At 35.3% G+C, this 25,094-nt stretch overlaps 5 protein-coding genes across 15 annotated transcripts; 2 read left to right on the top strand and 3 right to left on the bottom strand.

Moving 5' to 3' along the window:
- Nucleotides 1–136: 136 nt before the first annotated feature.
- On the bottom strand, nt 137–901 carry LOC105693702. Its single transcript, XM_012413796.3, has 2 exons — nt 392–901; nt 137–306 (listed from the first exon to the last, which is right to left on the bottom strand). Exons 1-2 carry the CDS (start codon nt 795–797, stop codon nt 251–253), a joined length of 462 nt encoding a protein of 153 aa, XP_012269219.1. The 5' UTR covers nt 798–901; the 3' UTR covers nt 137–250.
- Nucleotides 902–989: 88 nt separating this feature from the next.
- On the bottom strand, nt 990–4,759 carry LOC105693699. 5 transcript variants are annotated; one of them, XM_048658803.1, is made up of 4 exons: nt 4,434–4,759; nt 4,021–4,145; nt 2,673–3,874; nt 990–2,267 (listed from the first exon to the last, which is right to left on the bottom strand). In XM_048658803.1, exons 3-4 carry the CDS (start codon nt 3,829–3,831, stop codon nt 1,585–1,587), a joined length of 1,842 nt encoding a protein of 613 aa, XP_048514760.1. In that variant the 5' UTR covers nt 3,832–3,874; nt 4,021–4,145; nt 4,434–4,759; the 3' UTR covers nt 990–1,584. The 5 variants fall into 5 exon arrangements, with proteins under 5 accessions (XP_048514760.1, XP_048514759.1, XP_012269214.2 ...); XM_048658802.1 differs by having other exon boundaries at nt 990–3,545; nt 3,755–3,874; XM_012413791.3 differs by having other exon boundaries at nt 990–3,874.
- Nucleotides 4,760–4,833: 74 nt separating this feature from the next.
- On the top strand, nt 4,834–11,677 carry LOC105693701 (probable E3 ubiquitin-protein ligase RNF144A-B). Of its 2 annotated transcripts, XM_048658810.1 has the most exons (5): nt 4,834–5,545; nt 5,641–7,004; nt 7,373–7,535; nt 8,321–8,643; nt 8,988–11,677. In XM_048658810.1, exons 2-5 carry the CDS (start codon nt 6,441–6,443, stop codon nt 9,231–9,233), a joined length of 1,296 nt encoding a protein of 431 aa, XP_048514767.1. In that variant the 5' UTR covers nt 4,834–5,545; nt 5,641–6,440; the 3' UTR covers nt 9,234–11,677. The 2 variants fall into 2 exon arrangements, with proteins under 2 accessions (XP_048514767.1, XP_048514766.1); XM_048658809.1 differs by having other exon boundaries at nt 4,834–7,004.
- Nucleotides 11,678–12,075: 398 nt separating this feature from the next.
- On the top strand, nt 12,076–17,618 carry LOC105693698 (calcium-transporting ATPase type 2C member 1). 2 transcript variants are annotated; one of them, XM_048658801.1, is made up of 16 exons: nt 12,076–12,367; nt 12,468–12,587; nt 13,468–13,856; nt 13,924–14,182; nt 14,262–14,598; nt 14,693–14,886; nt 14,952–15,146; nt 15,231–15,387; nt 15,469–15,639; nt 15,714–16,029; nt 16,113–16,298; nt 16,376–16,523; nt 16,616–16,711; nt 16,795–16,936; nt 17,035–17,216; nt 17,300–17,618. In XM_048658801.1, exons 3-15 carry the CDS (start codon nt 13,489–13,491, stop codon nt 17,166–17,168), a joined length of 2,703 nt encoding a protein of 900 aa, XP_048514758.1. In that variant the 5' UTR covers nt 12,076–12,367; nt 12,468–12,587; nt 13,468–13,488; the 3' UTR covers nt 17,169–17,216; nt 17,300–17,618. The 2 variants fall into 2 exon arrangements, with proteins under 2 accessions (XP_048514758.1, XP_048514757.1); XM_048658800.1 differs by lacking the exons at nt 12,076–12,367; nt 12,468–12,587 and adding an exon at nt 13,134–13,286.
- Nucleotides 17,608–25,082, bottom strand: LOC105693697 (nucleolar pre-ribosomal-associated protein 1). 5 transcript variants are annotated; one of them, XM_048658799.1, is made up of 16 exons: nt 24,953–25,082; nt 24,537–24,881; nt 24,155–24,452; nt 23,489–24,089; nt 23,112–23,405; nt 22,747–23,037; nt 22,337–22,672; nt 21,923–22,256; nt 20,666–21,850; nt 20,230–20,550; nt 19,617–20,138; nt 19,407–19,534; nt 19,106–19,315; nt 18,803–19,023; nt 18,308–18,704; nt 17,608–18,240 (listed from the first exon to the last, which is right to left on the bottom strand). In XM_048658799.1, the coding sequence occupies exons 2-16, from the start codon at nt 24,796–24,798 to the stop codon at nt 17,704–17,706; spliced, it is 5,937 nt and encodes a 1,978-aa protein (XP_048514756.1). In that variant the 5' UTR covers nt 24,799–24,881; nt 24,953–25,082; the 3' UTR covers nt 17,608–17,703. The 5 variants fall into 5 exon arrangements, with proteins under 5 accessions (XP_048514756.1, XP_012269210.2, XP_020712474.2 ...); XM_012413787.3 differs by having other exon boundaries at nt 24,537–24,802; nt 24,882–25,011; XM_020856815.2 differs by having other exon boundaries at nt 24,537–24,791; nt 24,873–24,998.
- Between the last annotated feature and the right edge of the window lie 12 nt (nt 25,083–25,094).

The following is a 25,094-nucleotide window of genomic DNA, read 5'->3' as shown; positions in this document are numbered from 1 at the left end:
ATTTCATGTATTCAAAAATTGTTGTTTACGCTACTACCATATGAAAAATATGCTAGATCTAAAAGTAAAAATGTGATAATATAACTTTTTTTTATTCTGTTGATGGTCATACATACAGAAAAAAAAATTGCGGTCAAGTATGTAAAATATAATATATTTTTAAATTTTTGTATTTTCATCGATGCAATATTTTTCAAAAAAAAATTCCTCGAGTTGATCCAGGCTCCTATGTTAAGTTTGGGTCATCATTTTATAGTGATTCAGTTTTTCGCTTTTCTTTTCTCCGTTGATCTCGTCGCCTTTTTGCTAGATGAAAAAAAAAAAAATACAAACAAAATTATTAGAAAATAATGAGAAATAGTTATTATCAAATTTAAGTATACATACTTACCTTTTTTGATAGCGTTATTCACATGTTTTTCAGCATCTGAATTATATTTAGTTTGTTTATCGTGTGCCAGCATATCACGTGCAAGTGCTATTTCATCCTCCAAATACCATTTCAATGGACCTCGACATCTGCTACATTCACCTAATGATGTTCCACTTATGGCTCTGCGTCCTTCTCTCCGGATGGGATAAGGTGGCTTGCCTATATCCTGGATACGAAATTTCAGGTCAGGTCCACCTCTGTTTAAAAATATATTTTCCATCGACGACTTGAAGGGAGGATTTTTATTGTCGTAACGAGTATCTGGATCCTGATTCTTTGGATCACAGCAAAAACCAAATGGTTTCTTCAAATTCACTCCCCCTGGATATCCTGGACCGCATCTTTTGCTTGGTGATTTCCTCATAGTGAATTTATATTTTATTTACTTTGATTTATTTTATCTGTAGAAATTTTGATTGTAAAACTTGTGAATTTTGGTTAGCCGAACAGATTACTTTGGGCTGTAATTGATCGGCCAAGTTTTCAAATAATTGAAGGTCGGGCATAAAGGAATTATGTTCATGATGAACTCATTGCAATTGATGAGGAGAGAGTATAACATTGTAAATTCAAAATTTATTTCATGTAAATCAATCATTTGCATACATTACTATAAAATATAGTTAACAGAGTTTTTTTTCGATTCATATATATATAACGTGTATAATCAAAAATATATATCTTAACAATCACTTTTCTTTAAATACATTTCTTCGAGACCTCGGGTATAATAAATCTTATTCTATAACGAACTAAGGAACAGAAAAAACAACTTGCTGCCCAATGATATTGAATTAATTATTGACACTGTAAAAGCTAAGCAGAATGCAATATTTTTTTTTCTCTAAAAGCGAGGACTCCGCAATGCCTGCTCAGCCTACTCTAGATAAAATTTGAGCGGTTCCTGTAAACTTATAAATAAATTTTTCTCCAACATGAACAGTCAATTCTTTGCATGATCAAATTTTCTTTGGCAACAGAGTCCCAAGTTATGGGTTGATTAATTTTTATTTTGTCATGCACTTTCTGAAAAAAAAAAAGAAAAATTTGCTACTTTGGGTAATTGTGGACACAAAAATATAAGTATTAGAAATAATCCATACTAAAAAGCTGTTAATCTGATAATTTAGAGTTTTATAATACCGAATGATTTATTTAACGTTCAACTCTAAATTATGTACATCCTTTATCAGCCCATATAAATTTGCTGATAATGATCGGACTGCTTTCTTTTTCTTTTTACAGAACTTATCATCGCTTAATGACTTGTCTAAGTCGTTTTTGAATAGAAAAATATTCACTTCGTTTGGATTATCTATAACTGATGGAGGTGATTTAGGTGCATCTTTACGAAGATTTCTAAATGCCAGATCATCCGTAATAAGATTTGGCTCACTTTGAGGCACATATGTTAACGGAGGACTTTTCAATGCTACCGGAGTTGAGCACAAGTAATTGCTGTTCGTTGAAGGAGTTGCCGGTCTAAGAGGTATTCCAAAAGGTGGTTGGGGCTCCACGACCTTGAGGACATTATTTGTGTAATGTAAGTTGCGATAAACCATATCATCTTTTGTTATATTTGGTTCCTCTTTGGTTACTTTATCTATAAAATCTGGATACTCAGTTTTATTGTCAAGTATGAGGGCAGAAGATGCGAGCAAATAACTTATCTGCGATAGAGAATTCTGAGTTTCTGACAGCGCTGGCATTTTGTTAGACTGCATTTTTCTATAAGCCATATCATCATTAATAACATGTGCAGCCTCAGTTGATTGCTGTATATATTTTTCTTCCGATATACCATCCTCTGATATACACTCGGACGATGAACTTTCTGAAAGATATTTATCATTATTTGACAACGTCTGCGACTGCCCCTTTTGACTAAATTCTTCAATGCATCGTTCTTCTGCTCTTTCCAACAAATTATCGTCACTGAGTCGAAGACTATTATACAATTTTTCAAGCTCCGATAACTCTTTCTCCAAATTTTTAGAGCTGCGTTTTTTGATAGTTGTTGTGTCGTCTTTGGCAGTCAACGATTTATTGGATGCATTAGAATTATATCCAAAATCCGAAGCTTTAGTTGAATTTGTATCACGTCCTGCTAAGTCGTTTCTTTTTTTTGGTACGTAAGTCGTTCTTTGTTTAAAATCTGACTCAGTATGTCCTGCACTGAAATTGGGCTTTGATGACACTAAATCAATCCATTTACACTCGTTTTTCAAATTATTACTACCTTCTCTAACTTCATCTGTCAATGGCATCCTGCGCATTGTTAATAAAACGTTATTCGCAGCATCATATTTCTTGGGAATTTCATTCTGAAATGAATAGGACCGTTTAACATGTCGAGTTGGGTTAACCGAGGGCTTTCTTAACTGAGCGATCTGCACAGAAGCTTGATAGTCATTTGCTTTCAGCTTGGTGTCTTTTGCGGGATCAGGTACATGTGAGGATCTTTCCTTTTTGTACGCCAGTATGGTATCATTACCAGGATCAGAGCGACGGAATCTATTGTAGTTCATGTTGATAGCATAAGCTGGACCTCCGTTAGACTCTCTTTGATGCACGTGTAAATTATCATTGTTCTTTTCCATTGTAGAATGCTTGTTGTAAGATGTTGGCGGGTCAGTTCTGATGCTACGGTAAATAGGATTGTCAATAAAACTGTGATTCTGGTCGAATGACAAATTGGAGCAGCATTCTTTGATATGATTTGTATTTGGAAACGCAAATGAGTGCATCTGGCGTTTCCATGCGTAAATACCGGTGTCGTGTAGTTTGTTCTGAGATTCATTTTTTGCTCGAAAATTATCATTTTCACGAAAACTATCTTCTCTAGACAAACGACGATAATATCTTTCTGTTCTTGCAGCTCGACTTTTCTTACTGTTAGCGGCATCCATAATTATTGAGTGTTTATGGCTCATTAAGCGTAAATCACATAAAGAATTTATTGAGGAGTAATCTTCGTCTGAGCTTTCGTTGATCAAAATATCTCTGCGAGTTTCAGCCCTTGCTTTCATTCTATCTCTACAACTTTTATGGCCTGTTGTGTGGGCTTGAGCGGTCTTATATTTATTAGGCGTTACATTACCCAAGTCGAATCCTGAAGTAAATAATTCATGATAATAATTATTACTGTGGCTATCCGACGATGTGAAATTTACTCGATTAGCTTCGGCGCTACCACAATTATTTTTGAAATTACACAATGTATTGAAGTCAACATTGCTGCACACTTGATTTTGTAGGTGTACAATATTGCCTTGACATTTATTTTCGAGTGAAGGCCATTGCTTTCGCTTGCTATTATACCTGTCCACTAATGAACCCGTCTTAATTCCTGGTCGCAAGCGGGGAATAGAATCTTCGGTGCATCTAGTATTGTCCATTAATGTGAATTTCCTATTTCCTATGCCCGGGAGTCGATCATGTCTGGAACCGTGAGATGAAAAGTAAGAATAGAGTTCATTTTACCTTGCTTACAAGTCGATACTAGAACTGAATTATTTCAAAGCCGCATCAGTTACATATACTGCTGAATGGAAATTTAAGAATATCATTTCATCTGAAAAACTTACAAGCTTCAGAACTTCTGGCTGCTCTGTTTCTTCCATGGTAATTAAAGCAATTGTTTCATCCAAAATGCAATCCATTTTTGTGTGATAAAAATGATGTTAATTACCAGTCTTTTTAATTAAAGTATCTGTAGCAAAATATTAATGACCAAGTTAGAGGATTATTGTATACGTTATCCTTAAAATTATAATAATCAGACTAACCGTAACATTTTTTCGAATGATTCATAGGCGTGCTTCGAATAGCGGTGATATAAAATGAGTGAATCAAAAAAAGAATGGAGTATTTGTAATTCGAGAAACTAATCTGACTCTGAATGGGTGAGGAAGTTCTTAAGCCTCTGAGTATCGTAAATTAATTATCTGTCTATTGAAATGTAGGTCCAGTTTTGCTTGAGGTTTGATACTACACTCACCTCTCGATTGAAAGCAAGCCTCTAAACTGTTTGAGCCGATACGAAGCCTAAATAGCAGAGAGAAAGATAAGAGCGACACATCGTTGCATCTAAAAATAAATAATACTCGTCCTCGTCTGTGAATTTGATAAATAAGGCGATCAACCCATGCAAAGACCCCCTAGGGACTGTCACTTTGACATTGAACATAAACGTCAGAGAATGGAGTCTCTCAACCCCTAATCTTATTTTTTTTAATCTATCACTTGCTTTTACGAAATCCTAACATTGACTGCAGGTTGAATTTGCTAAAAAATTTCTGTACGTAAAACCATATGTGACAATTAGTCCAACAGGTGATTTTAACTATAGTGAAAGTATTTTTTTTGACAGATCACAAGCGGTAAATTCCCTAGTATGAAGGCACGTGGTTGTCACGTGATTCTACCACTGTCAAAGGCATACGTCAGATTGCGCTTCGGGCCAACTTTAGCTGTCAGATCAGTAATTAGTAATCAGCGATATTATCGGGAGAATCGTATTTGAAACTTGACATTCCATTGCCAAATGATTAATCAATTATTCAGTAATCCCTTTGGCATCGATTATCTCATAAATATCAAAAACTTGCGACAGAATGCCACTTGGGGAGATCGCCTTCTGAGAAAACGATGCTAGCGTCGGTTCTGGAGTATCGGAGATGACAGGAATGAATGAAAAATAAGTTGACAATCTATTTTATTTCGAAAGTGTTGTTCTCTGTTCTAGACTGGCTCAACTTCATCGGTTGAAGAATTTTTATTCGCGATTTTTGTCTTCCGAGGTACAGATCGCACGAAGGTAGTAGCTGGAAGGTGCTGCTTGATGGTTGATACGATTTGTATGGTTTATTTACGGTTACATCAAAACAAACAGAATTCTTCCTTGTAATGCGCATATTTATGCGATCGGAAGTTTAACTCCTGCAAGAGCGAGCAAGGTTAAAATATGAACGTAGAGTGTTCCAAGTGAAACGGAAGTGTCGCGATAAAAAGATACGTTTGGTATTGGGCGTGATTTTGCCAAAGGCCAGAAAACCCTGAGGATCGAGAATCAGAAATAACGATTTGACGATTTCTGCCTGGTTCCCATCCGTAAGCTGGAACGTCGATGTGCCCCATGGGGATTTTCAGCATAGCACATTTTGTTTTGTCTAACAGTGAAAGGTATTCCCAATGATATGTTTCAGTTTAATGGTGCCTTTTGTTTGTGCGAATGGTAAATACCATCGCAATACGTTATGACCGAGGCAGCTCAAGTTTTTCTTGATCTTATTTCGCCAATAATGGCGATCGAAATTCAGAGTGCGTACGTTCATCAGATTATTGGTACGAATATCGTACCTAATCCCGCTGCTGCTGCTGGTAGGAGCTAACCGATGTTGAATCGAGTACCTGCGACAGGAAATCGCTAGGAGGTATAAAAACAAAAGTGACTTTTTTCTTTTTGCCCGTGGTGACGTTTCGTACGACTATTTGGCTGTTTGGTAGCTAATCACGTCGTAGATTGGAGATATATCAACGTACAACGTATAAATATATATTTCGTCATTTTGTTATTATTTTTCATTTTCGTTTTTTATTTTTTCGTATTTCTATAATCACGAATGATGATCGTTCTGTTATTGTTGGCCAAAGTACGTAGAAAAAGACTATAATCAAAACTCGTCATCGATCATAAACCTAACACAAAGACTTGTTTACAATATTCAAATCATTCGACCATGTTAATGTCAAAATAAGATTAAATTCAACTTCCATCGAGTTGTAGATGCAAAGTGTCTCGAAGCAAATCTTCGATTAGTGATAACCAATGGATCCAAGAAATCCAAAGACTTTTTATATTTACTACGTATAAACGTAGAAACTATTGTCCAAAACATATAAAAATTCGTCTGTAACCTTTGCTGATAAAACATCATCAATCGTGGCTTATGGAAACCAAAAACGAGACAGGAAAGGCGAGGGAGGAAACCTTGTAGAAATTGAAATGCCTAGTCTTAGATCACTCGTCGTTCGACGAGCCCCTCCTATAGAAATGGGAGCAGCTACAAGTTCGGTTACCTCCATAACGCCGCTGAAAAATATTCCTGATCAGAAGAAAGTTGACAAAGTTGAGAAATTCTCTGGAATAAGATTACCGCTATTACGTAAAGAGCCAAGTTCTGTGAGCCTCACACCTGTGGAGAAACCTCTGCTTTCCGGAGGACCAAACGCGCCTCTTCTAAGACCTGAAAGCTGCGCTAGTTTGGAAGCACGAGGTGGAAGCTGGTTGAGTTTGGGACCTGGGGTGTTGAGAAAATGTGAGACTGCCGTCGGATTGAGTACTCTTGCTTTAGAAGGTCGTCCAGTCAATCGTAGCCGAGTATGTTCAAGATGCTCCAGTTTATTATCCCTGGCTTCAAGTTCAAGGTATAGTTTGGCTGCTGGTAATTTTGTACCTGCTTCATCTCAGTCCATCAATGGTCGATTACGATGCAAACTCTGCCTCCTCGATGTCCCGCTGACTAATACTACGCTAATTGAAAGCTGTGGTTGTTCATACTGCAAGGATGTAAGTCAGAATTATATTTTATTAAATTTAGTCTTACTAATCGAATAATAAAGCTATTATCGTTATTAAGATTCACGGAAAAATAACTGTGATATCAACAAAATTAATTACGTCATTTTTGTTTATACCATTTCGAAATTATGTTCATTTCTTCACTCAAATGATGACTGGCAATATTAATTGAACGAACAATAAACTGAGTCGATAAAATACCTAAATAACCCAACCCACTGTTTTTATTTCTTGAGTTGTTCCAAGTATAGTCTCTCTGATCATGTGTAGAACAAAAAACTAGTTCAATTAATCAAAATTAAAATTCAGGTGAATTGAATTGCCTTAAACTAAATGATGAATCATTATATTTACAGTGCATGCAAAGCTACGCTGAATTTGAAATCAATGAGGGTGCTTATGAAATTAGTTGTCCTGATGCACAATGTGAACAAGGGGGAATTCTTTCTCTTCAAGAAATCAAAGACCTCGTGAATCCAGAATTGATGGAAAAACATCACAGGTTTCGTCTGAACAGAGGTGAGTTTAATTGAAGTTTTTGTATACACCTAACTGCAGTGTTATATTTCTCTATCGATAACAATGTGAAAAATCTGTAATGTAATAAGTCATCTGACATTTATAGATTTGCAACTGTAGATCTCATTTTACATGCTAAGGGACTCTAAAGATATTTAAATTGACATTTTTCAATTATCTATTCCAAGAGAAGTCCTTTCCTAGTTGTAAAGAATTCTGTTGAATATTATTTTTCAACCGAAGTAGAAAAATAATAATTTCAAATTGTCATCGTATGCATAAAATATCTGCTTTCCAAGTTACTTTTTTTCGTTATGCTAACTCTGCAATATTTTTCCTTCAAGTTATTTGACCTCAAATATCAGCGCCACAAAGACAAACCATTAACGGGACATTAAATGCTAACATAATTATACTTAGCTTACGAAAGCATGTTGTATACATATAGTAAATTAATATACTACCCGCATATGCGAGTAAAGATGATTAATTCAATGCAAGACGGACTTTGCCTTAGAAATAATTTCAAATAGTATTAGCATTGGTTAAACATTTGTTTACGATCATCATCGGTAAATGAACAGTCGGTTTTATTAAAACAAAACGTATTTATGAAAAAATTAAAGAGTTTACACAGCTTGAATTTTCTAATTTATTTTCCTCAATTAGAGAAATTTAAATACTGTCAAAAACTCTAGTTATCGATATTCTCAATGTCAAAACTATAGCAATAAATTACATTTGTTTCGCTATTTTTATTGCTTGGTGTTCTCTTCATTCTGCAGATGTTTCCGTTGACAAAGGTCGGGCATGGTGCCCACGTGCAGGTTGTGAGACTGTGTGTTCGATAGGTGGAGAAGAAGGTAGCGTTCATCCTCTCGGACCTGTTCACTGTCCGAGTTGTTCCACAGAGTTTTGTTCGCAGTGTCGTGAACCATGGCACATCGGTACCTGCCCCGATGTACCCTCAGGTATACCAATTGACAACGATCGTATAAAATGTTGCCCAATGTGTTCCGTACCTATTGAAAAAGACGAAGGATGTGCTCAAATGATGTGCAAACGATGCAAACATGTGTTCTGCTGGTATTGTTTAGCATCATTGGATGTAAGTATATTTTATTGAGCTAATCTTTCAACCATCAAAACTCACCATCTTTATTTTATTAAACTCATTCATTTTTCACATATAGTATAGGATATCTGGGTCATTCCTCGTTGCTTCCGATAATTAAATCCTAAAAAAGATTACTTGAGTATCCAATAAGGCTTCTCATACGCTGGCTTATGTTCAATGCTATACCTGACACCTGACTACGTGTTCAATTTAATTATTATGGATGAACTGTTAACGATTTTCCCAATAGAATTTCACCATTTAAATATTTTTCACAGCTTATAATAAAAAAATATTTCATCTAGTACACGATGGTGATGAAATTATCATTTTAGGACGATTTCCTTCTCCGCCATTACGATAAAGGACCGTGTAAAAATAAACTGGGGCATTCGCGGGCTTCTGTAATATGGCACCGGACTCAAGTTATTGGAATATTTGCGGGATTCGGACTTCTTTTGCTCGTCGCATCGCCATTATTATTGCTAGCTGCACCATGTATAGTGTGTTGCAAATGCCGGGTGTGTGGTTCGTCTCGATTAGAACAAGATGAAGGTTTACCAGAAGATACGACGGCTTGAAAATGTCCTTAGAATTTTAGTATGTAAAACTCACGATAATTTCTCAATATCTGAGAAATTTGAAAGCCTGGCTTTTAAAGAACATTTTAGAGATCTGAATTATATCTTCTAAAGTGATTTGGGCACACACAAATTCATACAATGTAGTTACTATTATTATTTTTAAGTACCCACCACTCGCTGTCTATAAATCTCATGAGTCTAGTTATGTGGGATTGTAATTCTTTTTTTTTTCCTTTGGTTAGAGAATATTATTAACAACAACGAAGTTTTTTTAAACACTGCTAATAAACCGTACTTATATTGACAAATAAAAGTCACTTGGCATAGCAACGACCGACAAAGATCCTTAATCTATTGGACGGCAAATTCAGAATCAGAAAAAATCGTATTCAGGGACTTACTTGCACTGATAATAATTGAAAAGAATTGATTATGAATGATTTACCGATCATTGTTCAAGAAGAATGTTTGAATTTATGTATTTAGTACAAGGTTACTAACAGGACTGAATTTATTTACCTAATTTTTTACTATTACAACGTGATAAAGGTTTATTACTGTTTTTATATTTAACGATATTTAATTCTTCTTTCGCTACTAAATAATTGTGTTCAATGTATCCATAAAACGCAGTAAGTTTTTCCGAAAAATCAGACGCTTCCGTATTACTTTATAATTATTAAACGTCCGGTCCCTGGATCATCGTTTTGAATGCTCTTTTCTTTTTTTTTGTTTTTTAGCTCAATTTTAACGTCTCTTTCAGATTTTGAATTTTCTGTAATCAGATCATCTGAGATTAAGGTCGGAATATTAAAAAGGGGGACGACTGTTTGTTACAACAGTAACTATGTAACCAATGTATTACACTTTATGTATGACGTGTAATAATTACTTGTACAAAACAAAAAAAAAATTAAAAAAAAAAAATTAAAAAAAATGGTAATTAAATAAACAAATTGACAAATGAAGTAAAAATAACTGGTCAGGCGTTTTACAAATGAAAAAACGTTCTTGGTCAAATCAAAGAAATACCTAAATATGTATAGTTTAGCAAACTATATCTCGAGTCATCGTAAATGTGTATCCTATGTTAGTCTACTTATTTATCAAATATCGAAACGATTTCTCGTAATCATTGTAAATTACTGGTTCTTGATCCTTGGAAGCAGTTCATTTTAATAATAATTACTTCACGCTAAATATGCGTGTGAATTAAAATACTTCGTGTTAACGGTAGTGCTTACTTTCCATGCTCTCTGGTTGCACGTAAAATGAGAGGTATATGAAACAAACTAAAAAATAACAACAACAAAAATGAAATAAATAAACGAAAAGAATCTTACATTATCTGAGCATAGATATGTATATCTATGATCTAAAGTGTACGTGAATTGTGTGATAAAAAAAGACTAAGGATATTTGAGTTTTGGCACAGTCTGAGCATCGTATCTTTTTTTTCACTCTACTTTCGAAAGGGAAAGGCGCATGAAAAAAGAAATACGAAGAAATCAACTAACAATATAACTAAATAAATTAATAACATTTAAAGGGCACAAAAGGAAAATAGATATTACGGGGATATATAATATGAATGGAGCACTTGTGTACAGATCAACGTTACAACTAATGTTACAACTAAATGAAATTTATTGGCGCAGTTATTACCTACTTTGATGTGGAAAAAAAATACCAAGAAAACGATGAATGTAAAGTTCTTTCTATTGTCGCACAGTGTAATCTATAGTGCCAGAATTATCATCTGCTGAAATTTCTGCTGTTGTATTTTTGATATTCAACACTGAAAATTATAAAGCTGTAGACATGTTTATGGTGGTTTTTTTCACATTTTTTTTTTTGTAATTTGAAACATTTCTCTGTAAATAAGTGTCCTAGAAGAAATGGCAATGATTGTTTTACAATTGAAATTAAAATGAATGCAATTAAAATAAATTGTTAGAAAAAAGTCATTCCTGATACATTGAAATTATTAGGGTTATTATTTATTGTAATATATTCTAAAAAGCAGGGCACAAAGGGGAAATGGGGGTGCGGTGTACACTTATTGAGGCTGTCGTTTATTAATTTGCAAAACTATAAAAGTGACTCCATCATGTAGATCTACTTATTTCAATTGTTATTGCAAAGTTTATAATTTATGGTGTATAAATTATGATGGCATATTATACACATATTATATGCATATGTAATATATAATATCTATATATATACATATATATATTTGTTACAATTTGTATATTTCTTAGCTATTAATGAGTAACTCAATATTCAGTAAAAAAAAAAAAAATGTGAAAAAAAGTACAGTAAATATGTAATAAGAATATAAAATTACATGTTATGTAGAGTTAGACATAGGAATAGATAATAGAGGCAACGATTATGAGAGAAAGATGAAGTACCTAATATACTATATCTGCATTTCACGTTTTGTGAGAATTAATCCATTATTATACATTCTATAATTATTACGGCATTTAACTTCCCATTATTACTTCTTGTTATCGAGCATTCGAACAATTATTACCTATGTTTAACAATAGTAACGTGTATTTAAATATGTTTTACTCTCGCGCTGGTTTCTATGGTGTATTGTATAATATAATATCATATAATATAATATAAAATGCAGTAATTGCATAATAAATTTTCGAAGCAGTGGCTGATAATATTAATTCAGATATTCTTAAACTGCGCTCCAATATTTTCATATTATTTTTATCCCATTTGAATTGAATTTCAATATCGAGCCGAATAACATCATTAATATACCGTTGCTCCTCGTAACGGTTGAATTTAGAACTAATTCCTTTCGTCCCCCCGCATACATATATGTATATGTTTAAATATACACAAGTTTACTACGTATTTTTTCATTTGCAATTCGCTATCGAAATAACGTCATGAATCCGTTGACTGATTTAACTCTCATAAACACAATTGGATTAGGCAATGAATCACGCTTTACTCGGTTTTAACCGCAGTGCGGATGATAATATTTTTTCTTATCCTCTTCCCGTCCCTGCCATTTCATTGACGGTTTTGACACATGAAGTTGTCACGCGTTAGACACATGATATATCTGGAATTATGGACGCCCTAGAATTAAGGACTCGGTAATTAAAAGCAAAATACGAGTCATCGGTATTCGCATATAAAATTTATCCGAAGCAAGTAACGTAACTACTTTTTTTCCTTTGTTGTCATGTGTTTCAGATCTAGCTGAGATGCGAGTATTGAGGAAGGTGGAAAAACATATTTTACGATTGTTATAACAGCACGCGCGAATATCGTCGTCAATCGATCGTTTCTGTGACCTCATCTTAACGCCACGTGGTACGATACAGAGTATCTCTTTTCATGACGTATTCAGAATTTATCCGTCAAATTACAGTTAACTATTGACAACTGTTGGCCGTCCCCTTTCGCATACCTACCTGTCTGACTGCCTACCTGCTTACCTATTTCAACGAGTTTTCTGTATTAAGCAACGATCAGGTTTCGAACAGTGACGGAAACAGTTGTTTCCAGATTACGCTTTTTTACTATGCAGTATTATCAGATCAATATCGGTTAAATGTTGAACAAATTTTTGAAATTATTGATTACTTTATTTTGTTATTAAATTTGTAATGCTGCCGCTTGTCGAAATTCACCTAATCACAGCCTATAAGAATCATGACTACCCAGGTAAATGATGAATAGAAAAATCCTGTGATTTTTTTCATACAAACTTAAAGTTTTGCCTAATTTTCACTTTTGATAGCAGATTAATTACTGCTTTCAATCACCCAATAATTACCACAGCTAATTTGAATTTTGTCATGGATTTGTAATATCTTATCAGCTGTGTTTATTATCAGCAGATTATATTGCCTGTTTAGGAGATAATTAACAAATTGGAACTTATTGTCTGCTATTGATAGTTCTATGATTATGGTCATTATAACATGAGAATTACATAAACTAGTCATTGAAATTATTAGTTTATCAAGCTTGATGTTTAAAGAAAAATCTCACAAGTTTTCGACAATGGTATGTGACTTTTCAACTTTTCATTTATCTTATTATCAAAAGATTGGTCCATAATCGTATAAGATTAAATAATGGACTCTGTGTAGATGAAAGTATCTATCTTATTAACCCTGTGCGTAAACTCTAAATTAAATCAGCGGCCTAAATAGCACACACCTTATAACGGTTCATTCATTTCTAGATAGAAGACTTGGATCCAGACATGTGGCTGACAACAGCCGAGGCTGCAAGCTTGGGGGCGGAAGAAGTTGCAGCCAGATTGCGAGTCGATCCTCGGACAGGATTATGGTGGAGAGAAGCAGAGTTGCGAAGGCAACTCACCGGTTACAACGAATTGATCGTTCGTGAGGAAGAACCAACCTGGAAAAAATATATCGAACAGTTCAAGAATCCATTGATTTTGCTTCTTCTTGGATCTGCGGTTGTCAGCGTGTTCATGAAACAATTCGATGATGCTGTCAGTATTACAGTGGCCATCGTCATAGTGGTTACGGTAGCATTTGTACAGGAATACAGATCTGAAAAATCTCTAGCAGAGTTGAATAAATTGGTGCCACCGACTTGCCATTGGTTAGTATTATCTATAAATTGATTATTACTAAGTTACCAAACTAACGCTCATGTCATTGTATCGTAGCTTACGTGATGGACATTTGGGAACATTTCTTGCCAGAAATTTAGTACCTGGTGATATCGTTCATTTAAATATCGGTGACAGAGTACCAGCAGATATCAGAATATTTGAAGCGATTGATTTGGCAATTGACGAAAGTAGTTTCACAGGAGAAACTGAACCAGCTCAGAAATACACTGCACCTTTACTCAAAACAAATGGACACAGTGTCAAGAAAAATATCGCTTTTATGGGCACACTGGTGCGCTGTGGAAATGGCAAGGTGTTAAAAAAAATCTAGAACATGTTCGCTTTTTTTCGACTCATGCTAGTCATTTATTTTATGTCATCCTATGTTCTAGGGTATCGTTGTTAATACAGGAGAAAAGAGTGAGTTTGGTGAGGTCTTTGCAATGATGCAAGCGGAAGAGGCTCCAAAAACGCCTTTGCAGAGAAGCATGGACATTCTGGGTGCTCAGTTGTCGTTTTACTCATTTTGTATTATTGGTATAATTATGCTGATTGGCTGGATACAAGGAAAGGCTGTGCTGGAAATGTTTACCATCAGCGTCAGCTTGGCAGTTGCAGCCATCCCTGAAGGACTCCCCATAGTTGTCACAGTTACTCTTGCATTGGGTGTTATGAGAATGGCAAAGCGAAAAGTTATCGTTAAAAAACTTCCCACCGTCGAGACGCTCGGTATGAAAACATAAATATTTCGATTGACACCTGCCTTGGCTTATTTCATTGACATTGGTTACGACTCACTAGAATACTTTGAAACTGATTTCAGGGTGCGTAAACGTTATATGCTCCGACAAGACGGGTACGTTAACAAAGAATGAGATGACTGTTACCACACTTTTAACATCCGAAGGGTATTCGGCGGACGTTAGCGGAACGGGGTATAATGATCATGGAGAAATAAATATTCATAAATGCGACAACGTCGAACTTGCACGTAGCGCTATTTACAACATGCTCGAGGTAACGCCTGCTAGATTCTAACATTTGCGTCAATTGCACACAATTATCGACGTTACTTTTCTCAGGTTGGCTGTGTTTGTAATAATGCGGTCATGCAAAATGACGTTCTCCTGGGTCAACCTACGGAAGGTGCTTTGATAGCTGTTGCAATGAAAAATAGGATGTACGGAGCCGTCGACAAATATCTTCGACTTCAGGAATATCCATTTTCGTCAGAACAAAAAATGATGGCAGTTAGATGTGCCACTAAGTACGGACCTGTAAGTGAAACGAATTTTTTTTGAAATGCCATTTATCTCTCAAGAGTTTCTTCATTGACGCACCCATGTTATTATTATTTGTAGCAAAAGGAAGAAATATTTTTCGTAAAAGGTGCCATGGAAAAAATATTGCCACAATGTACGAAATATTCGGCTAATGGTCAGCTATATTCGCTCAATCAGAAAAAAGAACAGGAAATCTTAACGGAGGCTTATGACATTGGAAAAAAAGGCTTAAGAGGTTAGTGGGTATTTATTGTTTCTCTCAGAAACTATGAGTTGAAAATTTCACATAGTTGTCGTGACACTTTTTTTCCTCTAGTAATGGGTCTAGCTCGTGGGACTTCGCTTCAAGATCTCGTTTACGTTGGTTTGGTAGGAATTTGTGATCCGCCAAGACCCCACGTTCGCGAATCAATTACAACATTAATGAACAGTGGTGTTAAAGTTAAAATGGTAACAGGTGATGCAAAAGAAACAGCAACGGCTATAGGTGAGATCAATTTTTCAATTCTATCTGATGAAATGATTAAAATATTAAATTCAATTTTGAAATCATATTTCCAGCTGATATGATAGGGTTGGACACGATACACATGCAGGTCATGTCTGGAGATGAAATGGATACTTTAAGCGAGCACCAATTGGAACAGGTCATCGGCAATATAAGCGTATTCTATCGGGTGACACCTAAACACAAATTGTGTATAGTGAAAGCATTGCAAAGAAATGGCAATATTGTGGGTATGACAGGAGACGGAGTAAATGATGGCGTCGCTTTGAAGAAGGCTGATATTGGTATCGCCATGGGAAAAAATGGAACCGATGTGTGCAAGGAAGCTGCTGACATGATTTTGGTAGACGACGATTTCCAAGCCATCATGTAAGTTACCCACGCTTTATTATTGGCCTGGATTTATTCCAGTTGATTTTTTTTCCAATTCTCATACTGCATTTGCAATACAGCGCGGCGATTGAGGAAGGGAAAGGAATTTTTTACAATATTCGAAACTTTGTGAGATTTCAATTGAGTACCAGTATCGCTGCTTTGTCATTAATCGCGTTAGCGACGCTGATGGGAATCCCGAATCCACTAAATGCCATGCAAATTTTGTGGATAAATATTATCATGGATGGTCCGCCAGCTCAGAGGTGTGTTAAAATTTCTAGATAGACTTCTACAATCTACTTCATCCTATCCCATTTTAAACGTTCTTCATTCAATCTAGTTTGGGAGTAGAACCCGTTGACAGAGATGTACTCAAACAAAAGCCGCGCGACACAAAGGAACCTATGATTACGCGACATTTGATTGTAAATGTCCTATTGTCGGCAGCTATCATTATTCTCGGCACTCTATGGGTTTACAATAGGGAGGTGAATATCGATTTCTGTCACTTTTAACCGGTAACATAAATGTGGTTATGAATTAAATGCTTAAAAAACGATTCCTTAATCTTATTTGACAGATGACATCGGGAGGAATCACCGCCAGAGATACAACAATGACGTTTACCTGTTTCGTATTTTTTGATATGTTTAACGCATTGAGTTGCAGGTCACAGGTCGGTGGAACTAAATTTTTTTTCGATTTTTTGCTACATTTGCAGTCCAATTTTCACGAATCAATATCATGTTTCTGTTACAGACAAAGTCAATATTCACTATTGGTTTATTTAGTAATAAAATGTTTCTGCTCGCTGTGACATTGTCCGTTGTTGGGCAAATGTTGGTCATCTATTTTCCTCCGCTACAAAAAGTTTTTCAAACAGAAGCTCTCACATTCAAAGGTGGGTTACTTTTTTGCTCTTGTACTCAATCGAGGACCCTGACAACTGTAATTACCTGTAAGTTTTGTGTCATTAACAGATCTTATCGTGACTTACAGATATATTATTCTTAGTGACGCTTACCGCTAGTGTATTTATAATCAGTGAAATAAAAAAATTGTTGGAACGACAACTGGATAGACGAAGGATCAGTGGTCGACATTACATTAAAACTGAATTGGATTTCGTGTAAGAAGTGAAGTTTAGTTGAAATCAAGGTGGACAGATGTTTGTATAGAAGGTGAGGGGTAAAAACAACAATATTTAGAGAAAATGATAATTATTATTCTTAAAAAATGACGTATCCTATCACTGAATCGTTAGTTGGAACTCCGCGGAAGTGATCTCGGGGATTTCAGAAGTCAAAGTTGAAAATTCAATGAGCGACTTGATGAGATACAACCGCATTTTGACGTGAGTAATTCCAAGCATTAATTTTCAAGTATAATGACTCAAGCGCTCGGCGATTACTGGCTGTTTCAAAAATATTGCAGCTTTATTAAAAGTGTAACCGGAACAAAAAGAAATTACGTATCAATTTTAAACTCGGTAAATGTAGTTATATTTAAGCGTGAAACAACGAAACAGTTATCCAATAACGTGTGTCTTTAACAAGTAGAAATAATTCGCAGTTGTAGGAAATGAATATACACATGTTGTATTTTTTACAAAGTTATATACAAATAATCAATTTTTTTTCTCTGGACAAATCATCAGTTGGTTAGATTTCATTTATTTGTAGACACCAAGATTATTAATTTTCTGAGAGAGTTTTTTGCCACGGCCACGTCATCTTGACAATCAGAATTTAAGTTTTTCATAAAAAACTTAGCTCCGAATTGCATGAGGTCTTCGCATTCGTCGACCTCTCCTAAGATTATTTTCGAAAGTTGCACCAATTCTTGGATGTGATTAACTGACAAACTTTTCGAAAAAACTGATGGTCTAGTAGATACGATTTTTTCTAATAGAACAATGTAGTTTTTGTACGATTCGATATCCGTATTTCTAGATAAATGTATTTTCAAATTCATCATCGTACTTAAAAGCATGTAGTCTAATACTTCGCATTTTTTATTAGATTTTTTTAACGATTCAAAAAGATTCCATATCACGTTTATAAAAATTGATATGAAATCTAAATCATCTTCATTTAACGAGTAAGTTACTTCGTTGAGCCAAGGTAGCAAACCGTAACCAGTTGTAAGTAGTAACGCAGCGTTCGGAATTTTCACTGCAGAATTTATTACTTGCAGTATAAGATTCTGAAATGAATAATATTAGAAAATTTTAGATTTTCAAACTATGAAGTAACCACGATCAAATATTTACCTTAGTTTGCCTATCGGCCAAAACGCAGTTATAAAAGGCAAATAGCATTTTAAATATCATACATCTGAAGGCCACGTTTGTATCCACTTTGGTCTTTAGTCCGTCACGAATAACTTCTAAGATCCAAAATCTGTGCATTTTATAATCAATCTCAGAGCTATGAAAGAGCTGCAGGAATTCCGGTATCGTTGTTAAATTCAATTCGGGTTTTGCCATCAAAAATCTTTGTAACGGTGAATACAAAGGGTTTAAAGGTTGCGTCGCAACCAGTGAAGTGCGTGCCATAAACGTCGTTACCAAACAAGAAAGTTCAACTTCCTGCAGCTCTGATTCTGAGGAAGATATTCCATTCCGGAAAGTGTCGATGAAATGCATCCACAGTAATTTTTCTTTGGAACTATCGGAAAATTAAATAAGTAAATAAATTTAAAACATTAGAATGATCATATCAATGTTTGCATTTCAAGTAAAATTAAGTAACGACATAAAACTTACTTTGTAGCTTCTAAGTGGTAGTAGAATCTTGATATAACTGTAAAAGCAGCAATTCGAGTCTGTTTCTGTGTACTTCCGCAAGCGGACAACACTAAAGCAAGTGCACCGCTTTGAGTGATTTTGTGACAAGCAACTACGCTGTTGTCTGATAATAAATAACACAACAGTGGCAAATAAAATGCTGGATCATAAGCTGATTGCGACGGATGCAGTTCTGTGCTCTGGAAAAAAGACAAAATGAACGAATTAATTTTTTCCAGTGCGGTCAAATTTAATGAGGGATTTCTGTCGATTATTTTTTACCACCAAATTCCTTGATACAGGATAATCTTTCACAGTGCTGTTGACCATTTCTTGTGTAAATAAATCTAGGACTTGGGAAGTTGACGGCTGTCGCCAAAGAGCAGTATCTGCTCCACTTTTTACACTGTAATGCGAAGCTGCCGTGCTACCCCATAAATATGGGCGATAGTCTGTTAGTTTGACGTTGTGACTTTCGTAATATTGCAGCAGCTTGAATCAAATACAATGTAGTTGGTGTTATCGACGTTTAAACAATAGACGGGTATGAGCGATATAGAAAAATTTTACAGAATATTATTACCTGTAAAATTAATTGATCAGTTTCGTTCAGCGTTGCATTGTAACTTCCTAGATAAAGTGATACATGCGTAGAGGCCATCAAAGAATTATTCTTTTTCACTAGCACCAAAAGTAGCTCTATCAAATCTCCTGAAAAATGAAATATACCAAATTTTAAGAAAGGCTAAAGTAAATTAGAAGCACAGATCAATTCAATTCACGAATAGCTCACTTTTAGTGGAACTTGTGCCCAGCATTGTGTTGATAAATTCAGAATGAGAAGTCGTCATTTCAAACAAAGTTTTAACGTATTCGTCGTCGCTGTTATTCTCGTACACAATGTCGCAAAGTTTAACTAACGTTCTCAATAGTAGGACTTGATTGTTATCATCTTTGGAAGATTTTAGGCCCAGTTTTAGAGAAAATCGTGTAAACTGCGGCCAGGAATGGTTCTTTTGTATTTCGTGGCACTGTGAGTGACTTTTTTTAACATCTACCAGGCTTATGGTCTCGAGCAAAATTTTACATAATTTCTCGTGCTTCTCATTATTTTTACTATCTTTTTTTAGGGCTGATACCGTAACGTGAATAAGTATTTGCGCAAAATCCACCAGACGATTATTTCCAATGATTTCAAGTTTTCCGGCTTTCGTAAAAATGCTTTGTAGCAATTCGATATAACTTGTATCCACCATCAATAACTTGTCCCCATTTGATAAGATCATATCACACCTTTCGTTACACGTTTCTACGTCTGTTGACAGAGAAATTAATTTAAAGAATTTCTCAACTTCTGACTAAAATGTGAAGGGAAGATAAATTTTTAATCATATAAAGTCCCTCACCTACAACAGTTTCGATTAATTTGACCGCAGCTTTGATGTTTCTTTTGATCGACGGATTTACTGTTTCCGGGTCAGAAAACCAGCCCAATATTTCTTCTTTGTATAATTCGTACAGTTTCGGATAAAACTGTGGCTGTGCTTCGTTGTCTAGCATGCTTGATAGGATTGAGAACACGGTATCTCTGTCTTTCAAAGCCTCGACATTGGACATAGCATATTTTACATAGACAGAAACGAACTTTATATTCCTACTTATTAAAAATGATGCTAATTCGGTTGCCAAAAGGCTATGTTTTCCCTTAATTAGCGATAGGAGCATATCTGTAATTTTTGACAAACTGATTTTGAAGTAATCACGAGTTACCTATCAACTAAATGTTTACTATATAATTTCAATTCGATACTTTCAAGATAAATAGGTTTCAAGTTTACTTACTTCTATCAACTCCAGCGATATTATGCGGGAATCTTTTCAAATGTGCAAAGAGACTATCAATCCAAATATCCAAATTTTTGTTCTTGAAACTGATTAGTTGAATCATATGAGCACCAATTTTTTCTATCAAAGATTTGTCCAACGTTAAAGATTTTCTGCGCTCATTATCTTCTATTTCTCCAACTGTCGCAGCCACTAACTTTGGAACTAGTAAACCCCACATCGATAGTTGAATTTTATCTGTAGAAACTAGTTTGTCCGAGGGCAGTTCCGTTACAGCGGTCAATACCTCGATAATATCTCTAGTATTAAATTGTAGAATTTCAACAAATCGTACAACTGTTGGTGAATCTTTTACATTTCCGTCATTCCGACTCTTATTCACCGCAGTCATCAATTTTCTCATGTATTTCTCTTTGAAGGGAACAATGAGATCGGAAATTTTTTGTTTTCCAAACAAATCGATCATCTTACGACAAACGTCAGCCACCATTTCCGTAGAGTGTTTTTCAACTAGGTTTTTTTTTTTATGCAATGGCGAAAAATTTTGCAAGATCACAGGATGGGCTAATGTCCAGTCGCAGCATTCCTCAGAAATGTTTAAACTTTCATCGGTAAATTCAATGTCCTTTGCTATATGCAGTAGAGTTATCACCGCAACTTTTATATTGTAATTCATTTCTTTGGTCAATTTTTCTTCCTGCAGTAGTTGTGTAAAATAAAAAATAGTTAATCTATAAAGCGCTATGACTTCGTCGGGGTGCATTGAATATTCGAAATTGAATTCTTCATCTCCAATTTGTAATGACAATTTTCTGTTTCCTTCAAACAGTTCAGTCAAGTCAATTTTACGTTCGTTCAGCAAGGCCTTGCTGAATTTATAAATCAGGCTTTTTGAACCAAATGGTTTCTTAACACTGTTGTGTTCGTGAGAAGGTATCCAGCTAGATAAATAAGATAGCGCGGGTAGCGCTTCTAGGTCCTTTGTTAAATGTATCAACGCATGTGGCGCAATTTGACAATGCAACGTATGAACTAATACACGTGACATGTACTGAAGCAGCAATTTACTCTGATCACTTTGCAGATTTTCAATCGCTGCAGGCAATAATACGCTTATAGATACAGAAGGTAACATTCTCGTCATCTTCTTTTCTTCTATTTTTATGTCACGTTCCATCAGGTCTGCGAAATAATATCAAACTTTGCACGTATCGATCACAGAAAATCAGACTGAGAGTGAAAAAAATAAGTTACCTGTAAATATATCGTCGATTTTTGTTTCACTGTACAGATGTTCTCCAGCTACTTCCTCAGCTTGGATAACAAGATCAACGTATTTTGTTACGTGCTTAACAGTTTTTCGGATAATTTTAACAAGCCAATAAGAAATTTCTAATCTCTCTTCTATATTTTCAAAATTCAAGCAACTGTTTATCCATATATCAACCTGATAACTACAACCTTCAAACACCCCGCAGCTATTCAGAAGCGCTTTCAACGCAGTTTTTGCTTGGCGACTTACTGGCATAGGACCTTTACGAGCATCGAGGAGAGCAATTAAAAATGGTATGGTTTCACCAAATAATTCCTAATAAAAAATATTTCATCAGTCAAAGTACGAATTTTGTAAAGGATCTAATAGGTTGAAGATATCATATATTGTGTTACCTTCTCTGGAGAGAATGCTGAAGAATCAAGTTCTAGTAAAAATTGTAAAGCTTTCACTTTCAGTGTGCCAAGTTCTTCTTCATCTATATCTTTTATTGTATTCAATCCGGTTAGTAACGAGGTAGAATTAGAAGTTGTTATTAAACTGGTTTCCGACAGTTGAGGACGTATGTCTCGATAAATTAAAAGTAAATCTAAAATTGCAGTCAGACTTTCTTTGAGAGTTGGGAAATTAATCGTTCCTGCAGTTTTTGCAACAGATTCTTCCTCAATCTCTTCATTGGGCGATAGCGTTTTTTTCCAAGCAATTAAAAGAGTATCCAAACTAGGGATATTCTGAAAATACAATTTCGGAAGTCGATATAATAACAGCATCTGAATATTGTTCGTTAAATTAATCACATGCTCACCTTTTGCAGATAATCGGTAACATATTTTTGAAGCTTCAAAGTTTCATTGTCGTCTAAGCTATGACGTCTCACAGTGTCCATAAAATTTTTCAATTGCTTGAGCATAACTACGAGTAGAACTGTTGCAGTATGACGTACCAATAAACAGTCATGATTCAAAGCTGGAGCAATAGCATTTTTCAAAATTAGCGGAGATGCTGTTAGAGTTGTCACCACAGAGAATAATTTTGATGTAGTCAATTCCGATAAGCATGGCTTGAGGCATACTTCTGGATTTAGTGATTCAACAATCTGGTATGAAAATAATGGAATGAGTTTAAAAGCATTGAATCAACAGCAAAAATATAAAAAAGCGCCTTGCTTGCCTGTTGGATAAATTTCATGAGCAGTATCCACTTCTGAGATATTGCAGGTGTCAGATAGGGTTCGGTATACACAAGTTGAGATCTGATCAGATCTGGGCATGCCACAAGAATCTTCACAACCAAATCCGCCGGTTTTGTGTGTTCCCAAGGTCGATCTAAACTCTGAAGTATCGTGTTGGCTAGCTGATTGTTTTTTTGTCCCGAGGTACCAAGTGACCGATCGTGGAAAATTATTCCAAACTTATTGGAAGTTAGTAACGTTGACAAAAATTCGTGAACGACTTCAACGACCACCTATAAAACACGAAAAAAATTAGTGATCGAAGGATGCCAAATAATTGCAAGAGCAATGTGAACCTGGATATTGGTGAGCTAACTTTTTTCTCTTCAGGATCTGTGTACCCAGGACTTTCTTCAGCTTGTTTTTTTCGGTGTTTATTGGGCCAGTTTTTGGGTCCTTTCCAATTGTATAATGAGACTATGTTCTGAATTACTGGAGTTGAGAAAGTACTGAGTTTTATAGTCTTACTGATCCCTGGGTTTTCTAGGACATACGTTTTCACTGTTGTGAAAACTAGATTAACTAAGTGGTGTGTGTCATAGATCAGATCTGGAAATATGCTGGACAGGACTCCTCGTTTATCTAATAATGTTCTGACCACCGATACATTGCCCTCGATCAAAAATGACAAAATGAAATGGATGAAACTGGTTCGAACGCTCTGCGAATCTGTGGGTTGTGTATGCCTTGAGAGAGTGTCCAGGACTTGAAAGTGCAAAGAGAGATGACCGAGTAATTCACGAGGTAAATTTCCACCCAGTGTAACAACTGCAGTCAATAATTTCAATACTACTTTTCTTTGTTTTGCATTACTCTGGCTAGACAACATGGAATGTATCGACGATAAATGGGAATTTAACAAATACCGGCAGGCTTCTGCCGCACTTGAATGATAGTGAGGATATTTCGCGAGTATCCTATAAACAGAAATAGGAATATTAATCTCTATATGAAGCTTTGAAGAACAACTTTTGAAACTTACTCAATTATTACAATTTCCAGCGCTGAAAAAACTACAGTGGCATTGTTAATATTTTTTTTATCCGTCGTTTCCAATAGCCTGAGAATTTCCAAGGGACTTCCACCTGCATCCAAATATTGTACCGCCAAGTCAAGCTTCTTGTTTTCATTACAAATTGTCACAAACTTCTTCAGAACGGCTAAGCCATCTGCTGAGTTAAAACTGGCTCTCAAAGACTTCCCAGTAATCTGTCTGGCTTCTGTATCGGTGAACTTTTGTGAGTTACCAACTTCGTCATTAGTAGAGTCTTCATCATTTTCTAAAAGACATTCAATTACATTCAACTGTTGATCGCTCTTGATCGTATTAATATATAATTTAAAATATTATCGATAATAGAAACCTTCTGGATTAACGATCTCGAGTTTCTTTTTCTTGGAAGATTCTTGTGAAATATTATTTTCATTAGTTGTAACAATCGATTCATTTTCATTCTCAGGAATATCATCGATAGGTTTTGTAGCCTTTCGTTTTTTGCTTTTTTTTACTTTTTTGTCGTTGCTATCCATGTCAGAGTTCTTTAAACCTCCTTCAAAATTCTTTGCCAATTGATCATTACTCTTCGACGCAGACACCTTATTTTCATCATTCTCCAGTACTGTCATATTACTGTGTTTATGAATACATAAACAGTTGTCAAGTACAAGAAATATATAAGTAATAAATTGTCCGTACAGACCTCAGTTACCTGCAGACAAATAATCAAAATACCAGCTCGGTTAGTCAAATTTAAAACTCGATTGCACGACGAAAATTAACCTTTGAAAACCGCGTGTCCACATTTGTCTTGAGCCTCTTCATAAATTCATCAGGAAAGTGGCGTCCTCATTTGCCCACACTAGAACTCTGATGGTCTTGACCAAGGACTGTCAAAAAATGTCTTGACTGCTCCAAGTAGCAA

The sequence above is a fragment of the Athalia rosae genome, chromosome 7 (assembly GCF_917208135.1).
Source record: "Athalia rosae chromosome 7, iyAthRosa1.1, whole genome shotgun sequence".
Lineage (NCBI taxonomy): Eukaryota > Metazoa > Arthropoda > Insecta > Hymenoptera > Athaliidae > Athalia > Athalia rosae.
Note: the sequence above shows the minus strand (reverse complement) of the source record. Positions and strands in the feature narration are given on the sequence as shown.